The sequence below is a fragment of the Staurois parvus genome, unplaced genomic scaffold (genome assembly GCF_062004578.1).
Source record: "Staurois parvus isolate SC_StPar_1 unplaced genomic scaffold, SC_StPar_1.0 ptg000143l, whole genome shotgun sequence".
NCBI classification, from domain to species: domain Eukaryota; kingdom Metazoa; phylum Chordata; class Amphibia; order Anura; family Ranidae; genus Staurois; species Staurois parvus.
In genome coordinates, this window is record NW_028317939.1 from 1801530 (window position 1) to 1815311 (window position 13782).

A 13782-nucleotide genomic window follows, 5' to 3' on the forward strand; every position below is an offset into this window, starting at 1 on the left:
ATGGTCTTCTACTTTTTTGGACAATGGTCTTCTACTTTTTTGGACAATGGTCTTCTACTTTTTTGGACAACGGTCTTCTACTTTTTTGGACAATGGTCTTCTACTTTTTTGGACAACGGTCTCCTACTTTTTTGGACAACGGTCTCCTACTTTTTTGGACAACGGTCTCCTACTTTTTTGGACAATGGTCTCCTACTTTTTTGGACAACGGTCTCCTACTTTTTTGGACAATGGTCTTCTACTTTTTTGGACAACGGTCTGCTACTTTTTTGGACAACGGTCTCCTACTTTTTTGGACAATGGTCTTCTACTTTTTTGGACAACGGTCTCCTACTTTTTTGGACAACGGTCTCCTACTTTTTTGGACAATGGTCTCCTACTTTTTTGGACAACGGTCTCCTACTTTTTTGGACAATGGTCTTCTACTTTTTTGGACAACGGTCTCCTACTTTTTTTGTATTCTCTCGCACTCACCTTGTACTTTATTGTGTGTAAATCTATTTTAGCTTTTTTGTTGTTTATTTTTAAAGAGGAATACATGTCATGCAAGGCTTGAGCCAAAATATAGACTGCAGAAAAAACTCTAAAAGGTGTCTTATCGGAAAACTTTAAATCCAATGAAAGTCTCTCCAGATCGCATTTCCTAAGAGGCCTCCTAGTCATTGTGCGTGGAATCAGAGAATTTTTCATGAGGTTTTTTGAAAAGCAGCTATATTCAGATATGAGAATATCTTCCATCAATGGGTCATCTGGGCGGCTGGATGGCTTACAACTATCAAAATATTCCTGCAATCCTTTGATGTTGAAATGGAAGTACGTAAACACCAAGCTGCAGTTAAAGAAATTAAAAAATGGTGCGTTCGTTGACCAAGAATCTGGTACAATGAATGTTTTCTTTGTGTAATAATGGGCGTTCCTCAATAAAAACTTGTAATAAGGCATAGTGACTGAGCCACAAATAATAAGGACTTCTGTGGTTGAGGTCCGCAGCTCTAAAGGAATTTTAACACAATTCTCTTTAGTCATCAGAATCTTGAATTCGATACAAATTCCACGATTCGATAAATGTTTTCCGAGTTGTTGGATCTCCCTCTCTCCGTATTCATCATCAGATGTGAGGATCCCAACCCAGTTCCACCTCAACCTTTCCAGTAACTTCGCTATGGCCAAATATTTCAGCTCATCATCCGGAACTGTCCGGAAAAAGGTTGGATATGTTCTTCTATCACTCAGTAAAGTGTCTCTCGCTCCATAACTAATCTACAAAGAAAGAAAATTGTCTGTTTAGTAACGAGCAACCTCATCCTACAGACATTCTATGCTTCCAAATGTTTTAGTTCTTTTAATTAGGCGTAGCGCCCTCTAGTGCGCTAATAGGATAGTGCTACAGGCAAAATCATTGTGGATGACTCATGTGTGAGTCTGTGATTAACGATGGCCATGCATTATACAATTCTCGAGATTTTTGGTTTAGATTTACCAAAAACCATATAATGAGGTCAAACCTAAACAACACTTTCAATTGTAACCAATTAGGCCGGCTCTTGCACTACATAGTTGAAAGTAAATCTAAAGGAAATTGGACAGAAAATTGTATAGTGTATGGCCAGCCTAAGGTTGGGTTATTGAAGGTCAACAGGTTGTGGCTCTACTCACATTGAAGAAAAATATATTTTAAATACTTTTTAAAAACATTCTTCCCAAATATATTGACATACGTTTGAAATACTACAATTTCGTCCGTATTCTATATATTTAAAAAAAAAAATATATATATATATATATATTATTTTTTTATATATTGAATATATATTTACTGTATGTTGAAATGCGCTTTTATATATTACAAAATATATGAAAAATATTGTTCAAAATATATATTTTTTTAAATATAGTCTTAACATTTTTATAAAAATATAAAAAAAAGTAATTTTAACATATATTTGTAAATGCATCCCAAAGATGTAGATTAAATGTATTTTTAAAGACATACAGTATATTTGAAAATGTATTTCTAAAAATATTTTCATATATTTAGAAATATATAAAAAATGCATTTCAACATACAGTAAATATATATTTAAAAAAATAAATTTATATATATAGTGTGTGTGTGTGTGTGTATATATGTGTGTATATATGTGTATATATATGTGTGTGTGTGTGTGTATGTGTATATGTATGTATGTATGTGTGTGTGTATATATATATATATAATTAATTTTTTTTACTATATTACACATACACAATGATTTATGGCCGGGACCTGCTGATCAGCTTAACGAATGACAGTACAGAGCCCTGTGTCTCCCACATGGAAGAAAAATATAATTTAAAAATATTCTTCCCAAATATATTGACATATATTTGAAATACTACAATTTTGGCCGTATTCAATATATTTCTAAATATATTTTTATATATACATATACTGTGTAAAGCGTGTGGTGGCAACCAGGGGAGGAGTACAAAGACAAGCGTGTCTTGCCTACAGTCAAGCATGGTGGTGGGAGTGTCATGGTCTGGGGCCCCATGGTGGTGGGAGTGTCATAGTCTGGGGCCCCATGGTGGTGGGAGTGTCATGGTCTAGGGCCCCATGGTGGTGGGAGTGTCATGGTCTGGGGTCCCATGGTGGTGGGAGTGTCATGGTCTGGGGTCCCATGGTGGTGGGAGTGTCATGGTCTGGGGCTGCATGGTGGTGGGAGTGTCATGGTCTGGGGCTGCATGGTGGTGGGAGTGTCATGGTCTGGGGCTGCATGGTGGTGGGAGTGTCATGGTCTGGGGCTGCATGGTGGTGGGAGTGTCATGGTCTGGGGCCGCATGGTGGTGGGGGTGTCATGGTCTGGGGCCGCATGGTGGTGGGAGTGTCATGGTCTGGGGCTGCATGGTGGTGGGAGTGTCATGGTCTGGGGCCGCATGGTGGTGGGGGTGTCATGGTCTGGGGCCGCATGGTGGTGGGGGTGTCATGGTCCGGGGCCGCATGGTGGTGGGGGTGTCATGGTCTGGGGCCGCATGGTGGTGGGAGTGTCATGGTCTGGGGCTGCATGGTGGTGGGAGTGTCATGGTCTGGGGCCGCATGGTGGTGGGGGTGTCATGGTCTGGGGCCGCATGGTGGTGGGAGTGTCATGGTCTGGGGCTGCATGAGTGCTGCCGGCACTGGGGGGCTACAGTTCATTGAGGGAACCATGAATGCCAACATGTACTGTGACATACTGAAGCAGAGCATGATCCCCTCCCCTCAGAGACTGGGCAGCAGGGCAGTATTCCAACATAACGACCCCAACACACCGCTAAGAACACCACCTCCTTGCTAATGAAGCTGAAGGTAAAGGTGATGGACTGGCCAAGCATGTCTCCAGACCTAAACCCTATTGAGCATCTGTGGGGCATCCTCAAATGGAAGGTGGAGGAGCACAAGGTCTCTAACATACACCAGCTGCGTGATGACGTCATGGAGGAGTGGAAGAGGACTCCAGTGGCAACCTGTGAAGCTCTGGTGATCTCCATGCCCAAGAGGGTGAAGGCAGTGCTGGAAAATAATGGCGGCCACACAAAATATTGACACTTTGGGCCCAATTTGGACCTTCTCACTTAGGGGTGGACTTACTTTTGTTGCCAGCGGTTTAGACATTAATGGCGGTGTGTTGAGTTATTTTAAGGGGACAGCAAATTTCCATGTTATACAAGCTGTACAAATGATTGCTTATAGCAAAGAATTACTTTGCTATAAGCAATCATTTACCTGAATGACATCGAATAATTCAGGTTTTTTTTTTGTTTTTTTTTGTGCTTAGCTGTGATTTGGCCACAGCTAATCACATGACATGTGCATGTGACCTGCTGTGACCATTCACAGATAGACACTAGTATACAATGGATGGCATAAATGAAGCCATCCATTGTTTACAACTGTCATGTGACCTGCTGTGATTGGTCACAGCAGGTCACATGGTACCGGCAATGGGGGCCGGTACTAAGATCTGTCATCGTCCGTGTCCGAGGTACACGGCCAGTGACAGATCGTGCCGCTGCGCGGCTCTGCAAGCGCGAAGACTGCGCAAATGGCGTCCACCCCGGAAATCTAGAGCGTTTTCCCAGCCGCCATTCGGCTATTGGCCGGGAGGGAAGTGGTTAACAACAAAACAAACAGAAGAAACCCTTTGAAAATATTTTATTTAGCAAAAGGTTTGGTGAGCAACAAATAGAAATCCTTGTTCTCTGCGCTATCATCTACAACTAATCTATAAGCGGTAGGTTAAAATATTTTTTCTGGGGGTCAAAAATAGATTTTGTCATAAAATACCGTATTTTCCAGCGTATAAGACGACTTTTTAACCCATGAAAATCTTCTGAAAAGTCGGGAGTCGTCTTATACGCCGGTATACGGCGAGCCGGTGTCAGGGCGGCACTTTTTCGAGGGGCGGCGCGGTGCCGCCCCCCTCCTCCTCCAACGGAAGGGACACTAAGTACAGGGGCGGGCAGGGGACTGCTGTACCTTACCTGGCTCCGGTCCCACGACGATCCGGTCCAGGAAGCGTGGCTGCTCCTTCATTCAGTTCAGCCGCTCGATGGTTGCGCGGCTGCTCGGCTCCGCCTCTTTACCAGTGATTGGGCGCCAGCACTGGAAAGGCACACAGGCGACCAATCACCGGCGAGGAGACGGAGCCGAGCGGCCCCGCGAAAATTGAGTGAGGGAGCGGCCAGTAAGTGTGCAGCAGCACCATGCTGTAACACTCTTGGCGCTATTCCTCCCCCACTGACACCATGGATGAGGCACTATTCCTCCCCCACTGACACCAACGATGGGGCACTATTCCTCTTCCACACTGACACCAACGATGGGGCACTATTCCTCCCACTGACACCAACGATGGGGCACTATTCCTCCCACTGACACCAACGATGGGGCACTATTCCTCCTCCCCACTGACACCAACAATGGGGCACTATTCCTCCTCCCCACTGACACCAACAATGGGACACTATTCCTCCTCCCCACTGACACCAACGATAGGGCACTATTCCTCCCCCACTGACACCAACGATGAGGCACTATTCCTCCCACTGACACCAACGATGAGGCACTATTCCTCCTCCACACTGACATCAATGATGAGGCACTGTTCCTCCCCTACTGACACCATGGATGAGGCACTGTTCCTCCCCTACTGACACCAACGATGGGGCACTATTCCCCCCCCCCACTGACACCAATGATGGGACACTATTCTTCCCACTGACACCAACGATGGGGCACTTTTCCCGCCACTGATACCAATGATGGTGTGCAATTCCTGCCACTGATACCAATGATGGTGTGCAATTCCTGCCACTGACACCAATGATGGGGCGCTATTCCTCCCACTGACACCAATGATGGGGCGCTATTCCTCCCACTGACACCAATGATGGGGTGCTATTCCTCCCACTGACACCAATGATGGGACACTATTCCTCCCACTGACACCAATGATGAGGCGCTATTCCTCCCACTGACACCAATGATGGGGTGCTATTCCTCCCACTGACACCAATGATAGGGCACTATTCCTCCTCCCCCCACTGACACCAATGATGGGACACTATTCCTCCCACTGACACCAATGATGGGGCACTATTCCTCCCTCTGACACCAAAGATGGGGCACTATTCCCCCCCACCGATACCAATGATGGGGCGCTATTCCTCCCACTGACACCAATGATGGGGCGCTATTCCTCCCACTGACACCAATGATGGGGCGCTATTCCTCCCACTGACACCAATGATGAGGCGCTATTCCTCCCCCACTCACACTAACGATGAGGCACTATTCCTCCCCCACTGACACCAACGATGAGGCACTATTCCTCCTCCACACTGACATCAATGATGAGGCACTATTCCTCCTCCCCTACTGACACCAACGATGTGGCACTATCCCCCCCCCCCCCACTGACACCAACGATGGGGCGCTATTCCTCCCACTGACACCAATGATGGGGCGCTATTCCTCCCACTGACACCAATGAAGGGGCGCTATTCCTCCCACTGACACCAATGATGGGGTGCTATTCCTCCCACTGACACCAATGATGGGGTGCTATTCCTCCCACTGACACCAATGATGGGGCACTATTCCTCCCACTGACACTAATGATGGGATACTATTCCTCCCACTGACACCAATGACGAGGCACTATTCCTGCCACTGACACCAATGATGGGGCACTATTCCTCCCACTGATACCAATGATGGGGCACTATTCCTCCCACTGACACCAATGATGGGGCACTATTCCTCCCACTGACACCAATGATGGGGCACTATTCCTCCCACTGACACTAATGATGGGATACTATTCCTCCCACTGACACCAATGACGAGGCACTATTCCTGCCACTGATACCAATGATGGGGCGCTATTCCTCCCACTGACACCAATGAAGGGGCGCTATTCCTCCCACTGACACCAATGATGGGGTGCTATTCCTCCCACTGACACCAATGATGGGGTGCTATTCCTCCCACTGACACCAATGATGGGGCACTATTCCTCCCACTGACACTAATGATGGGATACTATTCCTCCCACTGACACCAATGACGAGGCACTATTCCTGCCACTGATACCAATGATGGGGCACTATTCCTCCCACTGACACCAATGATGGGGCACTATTCCTCCCACTGATACCAATGATGGGGCACTATTCCTCCCACTGACACCAATGATGGGGCACTATTCCTCCCACTGACACCAATGATGGGGCACTATTCCTCCCACTGACACTAATGATGGGATACTATTCCTCCCACTGACACCAATGACGAGGCACTATTCCTGCCACTGATACCAATGATGGGGCGCTATTCCTCCACTGATACCAATGATGGGGCACTATTCCTCCCACTGATACCAATGATGGGGCACTATTCCTCCCACTGACACCAATGATGAGGCACTATTCCTCCCACTGATACCAATGATGGGGCGCTATTCCTCCCACTGACACCAATGATGAGGCACTATTCCTCCCACTGATACCAATGATGAGGCACTATTCCTCCCACTGACACCAATGATGGGGCACTATTCCTCCTGCAGTTGAAACCAGGGACGGACTGACAACTCATGAGGCCCCTGAGCAATAGGGGATCATGGGGCCCCTGTGTCCTTGCCCAAATTCAAAAAAGCCTATGAAAAAGGTACCAGGGGCATCTCATGGAGCCTAAACAATATGGTAGTGTGACCAGAGCACCCCTACTCTAGTAAGACGCCTAGTGTTTTTTAACATGATTTTATTTGTTTGACATGTTCACCGTGCTCATGTTTAACCTCCTTATGATCTACGTGATCAAATAAAGTATTGTTTGAATTTCTTTGAATTCATATTACTCCGCGTGGATCATTTAGTAACCTTCTTTTTTCAGGTAGGGGTGCTCTTGTCACTCTACCATATTGTTTAGTATGCATTTTCTGGGTTTTTTGATCCACACTTATACAAGTGAGTCGGAGATATGACAATGACACCAGTTATTCGTGTCATTTTAGGTGGCCTGTTTTTGGTTCTATTTTTGTGACATCTCATGGAGCCCCCTACTGACCCCGGGCCCTCAGGCAGTCCCCGAGTTTCCGAGTGGTCAGTCCGCCCCTGGCTGAAACATTTCTTTGCACCGTACATAATGGCTGCCAGCCCAATATCCACTTTGTCCCCTCTTGAGCGAGCATGTTACAGGGACCCCCATAGGCGGGGCCTCATATCTTATTTATATTCCCTCTTCACGACCTCAACAGCATCTTCGTTACCCTCACACACATATAAATGGGAAGCGGACCTGGGCCGGCGAATTGACTCTTCGGGTTGGGACCTCATTTGGTCCAATACCAAAGAGTTGTCGCAAAACATTGTGGCCCTGGAGAGCAATTACAAAGTTCTGACCCGCTGGTACCTAGTCCTGGCTAGAATTGCCAAATATACTCCTGACTACCCCTCAGCTTGCTTCAGAGGCTGCACAGACCTGGGCACATTTTTTCATACGTGGTGGGATTGCCCAACTGTCCGAGCTTTTTGGGTGGATGTTTTTAAAATAATTTCCACACTTAGCACCATGGCCCTTCAGCCGAAACCATTGGTGGCGCTGCTCAACCTGCGACCACCGGACGTCACAAAAGCACATTTCAAATCATCCTTCAAGTCACTACTGCAGCCAAGCAGGTAATCGCTAAATCTTGGAAATCCCCCTCGCTGAGCACAACTGCAGTCATGAACGGGGTCACTCAGGAGATGATTCACACAAAAATAGAAGCCACTATCTCAGATTCCATCCCCAAATTTAAGAAGATTTGGAACCCCTGGGTAGAACATTTCCTCCCACCCAATTTTGACGATTCACTTCTCAACCCGTAACCCACGTCCCCAGCTATACCAGCTATGGCTGATAAGGGGCTAATTGATGGCAATAAAGGGTTCAATAGAAAAGAGCAGAAAAAACATCAATAAAGTTGTTGAAGTTGACATAAACGGCTGAATAAAGGTCTCCCTTTCATCTGCATATGAACAAAATACTAATCCCATGAGGTTCCATTGCGTTTCTCAGTGAAAGGGTCAGTTCACCTTTGGTAACATGGAACATTTGACACCCACATTCAGAGTGTGCCATGTGACTGTAGCACCGGCCCCTGTATACCCTCCCCCGCCCTCTCCCCCGGGTCCCCCTAAAGGGATTATTGTATGTTAGGTTTACTTCCTTGCTGGCCACGGTGTAATGCCAACGGATCCTTTATCTACAACAGTCCAGCTATCTGAGTATTTGTAACAGCGTCAAAAATTGCACTTGTTTTATGTTGCCCTTTTTTATTTTTATAGTGATCTGCCCGACTTTTCCTGCCCGACTTTTCCTGCCCGACGTTTCCTGCCCGACTTTTCCTGCCCGACGTTTCCTGCCCGACTTTTCCTGCCCGACGTTTCCTGCCCGACTTTTCCTGCCCGACTTTTCCTGCCCGACGTTTCCTACCCGACTTTTCCTGCCCGACTTTTCCTGCCCGACGTTTCCTGCCCGACTTTTCCTGCCCGACGTTTCCTGCCCGACTTTTCCTGCCCGACTTTTCCTGCCCGACGTTTCCTGCCCGACTTTTCCTGCCCGACTTTTCCTGCCCGACGTTTCCTGCCCGACTTTTCCTGCTCATCAGCTCTTCTTATTGTTAGTGGTTTTATGTGTGACCCAAGACAATTCCTTTTCTTCCAATGTGGCCCAAGAGAGTCAAAAGGTTGGACACCCATGCTGTATATTACCTAACTTGTGCTTCTGGGGTTTTTTCCTGACTTTTTTTTGTGAATTTAAGAAGATACATAGCTTGTTATAACATAAAGAAAAATGCTGCTGTAATGAGAATATAAATTCTTTGTATAGAAAAGATGCATGCCATGATCCTAACATGAAGACATAAAATACATAACCACAGGAAAATCATAGTATTATTATTATTAGTAGTAGTAGTAGAATTAGATAGTAGTAGTAGTAGTAGTAGTAGTAGATATTAGTAGTAGTAGTAGTAGTAGAATTAGATAGTAGTAGTAGTAGTAGATATTAGTAGTAGTAGTAGAATTAGATAGTAGTAGTAGTAGTAGATATTAGTAGTAGTAGTAGTAGTAGTAGTAGTAGTAGTAGTAGTAGTAGATGTTAGTAGTAGTAGTAGTATTATATTATTATATTAGTAGTAGTAGTAGTAGTAGTAGTAGTAGTAGTAGTAGTATTATATTATTATATTAGTAGTAGTAGTAGTAGTAGTAGTAGTAGTAGTAGTATATTATTATATTATTATTATTATTAGTAGTAGTAGTAGTAGTAGTAGTATTATATTATTATATTAGTAGTAGTAGTAGTAGTAGTATATTATTATATTATTATTATTAGTAGTAGTAGTAGTATTAGATATTATTATTAGTAGTAGTAGTAGTATTGGATAGTAGTAGTAGTATTAGATATTATTATTATTATTATTATTAGTAGTAGTAGTAGTAGTATTAGATATTATTATTAGTAGTAGTATTGGATAGTAGTAGTAGTATTAGATATTATTATTAATAGTAGTAGTAGTAGTAGTAGTAGTATTAGATATTAGTAGTAGTAGTAGTAGTATTAGATATTATTATTATTATTATTAGTAGTAGTATTGGATAGTAGTAGTAGTATTAGATATTATTATTATTAGTAGTAGTAGTATTGGATAGTAGTAGTAGTATTAGATATTATTATTATTAGTAGTAGTAGTATTGGATAGTAGTAGTATTAGATATTAGTAGTAGTAGTAGTAGTAGTAGTAGATATTATAATTATTATTATTAGTAGTAGTAGTATTGGATAGTAGTAGTAGTAGTAGATATTATTATTATTAGTAGTAGTAGTAGTATTAGATATTATTATTAGTAGTAGTAGTAGTAGCAGCACCGTAGTAGTAGTGTTAGTATTAGATATTAGTAGTAGTAGTATTAGTAGTAGTATTAGTAGTAGTAGTATATATTATTATTTTTATTATTATTATTAGTAGTAGCACCGTAGTATTAGTATTAGGTGGTAGTAGTATTATATTATTATTATAAGTAATAGTAGCACCGTGATATTGTTATTATCATTATTATTATTAGTAGTAGTAGTAGTAGCACCACCGTAGTAGTAGTGTTAGTATTAGTATTAGATAGTAGTAGTATTTTATTATTATTATTATTATTATTATTATTATTATTATTATGAGTAGCAGTAGTAGTAGTACTATTATATATTATTATTATTATTAGTAGTATTATTTTATTATATTATTATTATTAGTAGTAGTATTATAATATTATATTAGTAGCAGTAGTTGTAGTAGTATTAGTAGTAGATAGTAGTAGTCTTATATATTATTATTATTATTATTATTATTTATATTTCAGGATATATATGGCAACAACAGTTTGCGCAGCGCTTTACAATATAAGGGGGGCAGTACAATTACCATACAGTTCAATACAGAAGGAATAGGAGGGCCTTACTCATGGAGCTTACAATCTAAAGATAGGGGAAGGTGGTACAAAAAGGTGATAGCTGCGGGGGATGAACTGATGGTGGTGACTCCTGTACAGTTTTTAGGTGGGGGTGGGGTAGGCTTCCCTTAATAAGTGAGTTTTCAAGGATCATCTAAAGGCAGACAGGGTAGGAGCTAACCAGATATACTAGGGCAGGGAGTTCCAGAGGACGGGAGAGGCTCTGGAGAAGTCCTGAAGGTGAGTGTGAGAGGAGGTAACTGAAGAGCAGGAGGTACTGGGAGGAGCAGAGAGGGTGGCTTGTGCAATATATGCAGATGAGGTTGGCGATGTAGCCGGGGCGATGTTGTGGATGGCCTTGTATGTTATGGTTAGTATTTTTATACGTTGGGTTAGTGGAGGCCAGTGAAGGGATTGGCAGAGAGGGGCAGCAGTCGCTGATTGGTTGGTAAGGTGTATAGGTCTAGCAGCAGTCGCTGATTGGTTGGTAAGGTGTATAGGTCTAGCAGCATCATTCATAATAGACTGAAGGGGGGATAGCCTGTGTAGGGGTAGGCCAGTGAGGAGGGAGTTGCAGTAGTCAAGGCGGGATATAACCAGGGAGGGAATAAGCTGCTTTGTGGTGTCATTAGTCAGAAAGGGGCGAATTCTGGAAATATTGCGGAGGTTAAGGTGGGAAGATTTAGTCAGTGATTGGATGCGGGGCTGAAGGAGAGGTCGTAGTCTAGGATTACACCAAGCACCCTGGCATGTGGAGAGGGACCAATGGTCTCAGTAGTAAAGTCATTGGGGGGTGATCGGGGGGGAGGAAATATTACAAGCTCAGTTGTAGAAAGACTGAGTTTGAGGAAGTGGTGTGACATCCATATGGATATGTCAGTCAGTACATTTGTGATGTGGGAGGAGATTGAGGTTGTGAGTTGATGAATAGAGAGATAGATCTTGGTGTCATCAGCATAGAGGTGCTATTGGAAGCCATGGGAGGCTATCAACTGGCCCAGGGAGGAGGTACAGAGAAAGAAGAGGAGGAGCCCAAATACAAAGACTTGGGGTACCCCAACAGAAAAAGGAAGAGGAGATGGTATCATTGGAATAATCGCTATGCTAACAATAACATTGATGTCTCAGAGAAAATGAAGTGTGAACGTTGGTGAGCTGGATTCATCTAACTGTAGGATTTCAGTCACGTAGATATCACATGCCGGGTGCAAGGAGGATTGGTTGTGTATAGAGATGAGCGAAGAAATGAAAAATTCGATTCGACTGATTCGGCGAATTCGTGGACAATATTCGATTCGAGTCGAATAAATTCGCTGTGAATTTAACTTAAAAAAGGGTGTTTCTAGGCTTCAGAGAGACTTAATATTAGTGCAGAACACTGTACCTTTAATTTAAATGCCCTTGGAGTCTGCTGGGGAAGAGAAATAATACTGTCTGTCAGTATGACATGCAGATGAGTGCCGTCGATCTTAGAATCACTGCACACTTCACTCCTTTGGCCAGTCACGGGGCCAAAACCAGTGTTTGGAGCCACAGTGTGGCGGTGGAGGCAGCAGCAATGGGAGGCCATACAGCAACCTATGACAAAATGGAAACCAGCAGGAGCGTGAGGAGACCTGAAAGTGGCACATGGCAGAGTGGGAGCAATGGGAGGCGGTACAGGGACCCAGGTCACACTATGGGCCCAGCAGCAGCGTGACCAGGCGGTACGGGGGCCCATGGCCGATATGGGGCTTGGTGGCACCTATGGAAGGCCTGTAATCTGCCAGCAACCTATGACAAAATGGACAACCGCAGGAGTGTGAGGAGATTTCAAAGTGGCACATGGCAGAGTGGAAGCAATGGAAGGCCGTACAGGGACCCAGGTCACACTGTGGGACCAGCATCAGCGTGAACAGGCGGTACGGGGGCCCATGGCCGATTTGACCTCATTCATCCCATAGTCCTGCCGACTCACGAATAGCGTGGCCTCCTCAAAGGGCCTGAGCAAGCGCAGGTGTCACACATGAGCTGCCAATGGCTGACATCTAAGTTACACAGGGAGTACCTTTATCCGCTTTTAACATCAGGAAATCTGTGATGGCCTTTAGCTGTTCGTAAAGGCGGTCTAACATATGTAGGGTTGAATTCCACCTTGTTGCAACGTCACAGCATGAGGAGTCGGTACGGGGGCCCATGGCAGATTACATGTCTGGCAGCAGCTATGTGAGGCCCGTAATCTGCCAGCACCCTATGTCAAAAAATTTAACACACCAGCAGTGTGAAGAGACCTGAAAGTGGCACATGGCAGCAGAGTGTGGCGATGGAGACAGCAGCAATGGGAGGCCATACAGGGACCCATGACAGACTCTGGACTTGGCAGCAGCATGAGGAGGCGGTATATAGGGGCCCATGGCAGATTAGGGGCCTGGCAGCAGCTATGTGAGGCCCGTAATCTGCCTGCACCCTATGTCAAAAAATGTAACACACCAGCAGTGTGTGAGGAGACCTGAAAGTGGCACATGGCAGAGTGGGAGCAATGGGAGGCGGTACAGGGACCCAGGTCACACTATGGGCCCAGCAGCAGCGTGACCAGGCGGTACGGGGGCCCATGGCCGATATGGGGCTTGGTGGCACCTATGGAAGGCCTGTAATCTGCCAGCAACCTATGACAAAATGGACAACCGCAGGAGTGTGAGGAGATTTCAAAGTGGCACATGGCAGAGTGGAAGCAATGGAAGGCCGTACAGGGACCCAGGTCACACTGTGGGACCAGCATCAGCGTGAACAGGCGGT

At 44.7% G+C, this 13782-nt stretch overlaps 2 protein-coding genes across 2 annotated transcripts in view; both read right to left on the minus strand.

Moving 5' to 3' along the window:
* Positions 1–13782, minus strand: part of LOC149465133 (vomeronasal type-2 receptor 26-like) — a 44726-nt gene that overhangs the window by 15066 nt on the left and 15878 nt on the right. The window lies entirely within an intron of this gene.
* Positions 400–1315, minus strand: LOC149465134 (extracellular calcium-sensing receptor-like). Its single transcript, XM_089673634.1, has 2 exons — positions 1310–1315; positions 400–1260 (listed from the first exon to the last, which is right to left on the minus strand). The coding sequence occupies exons 1-2, from the start codon at positions 1313–1315 to the stop codon at positions 400–402; spliced, it is 867 nt and encodes a 288-aa protein (XP_089529760.1).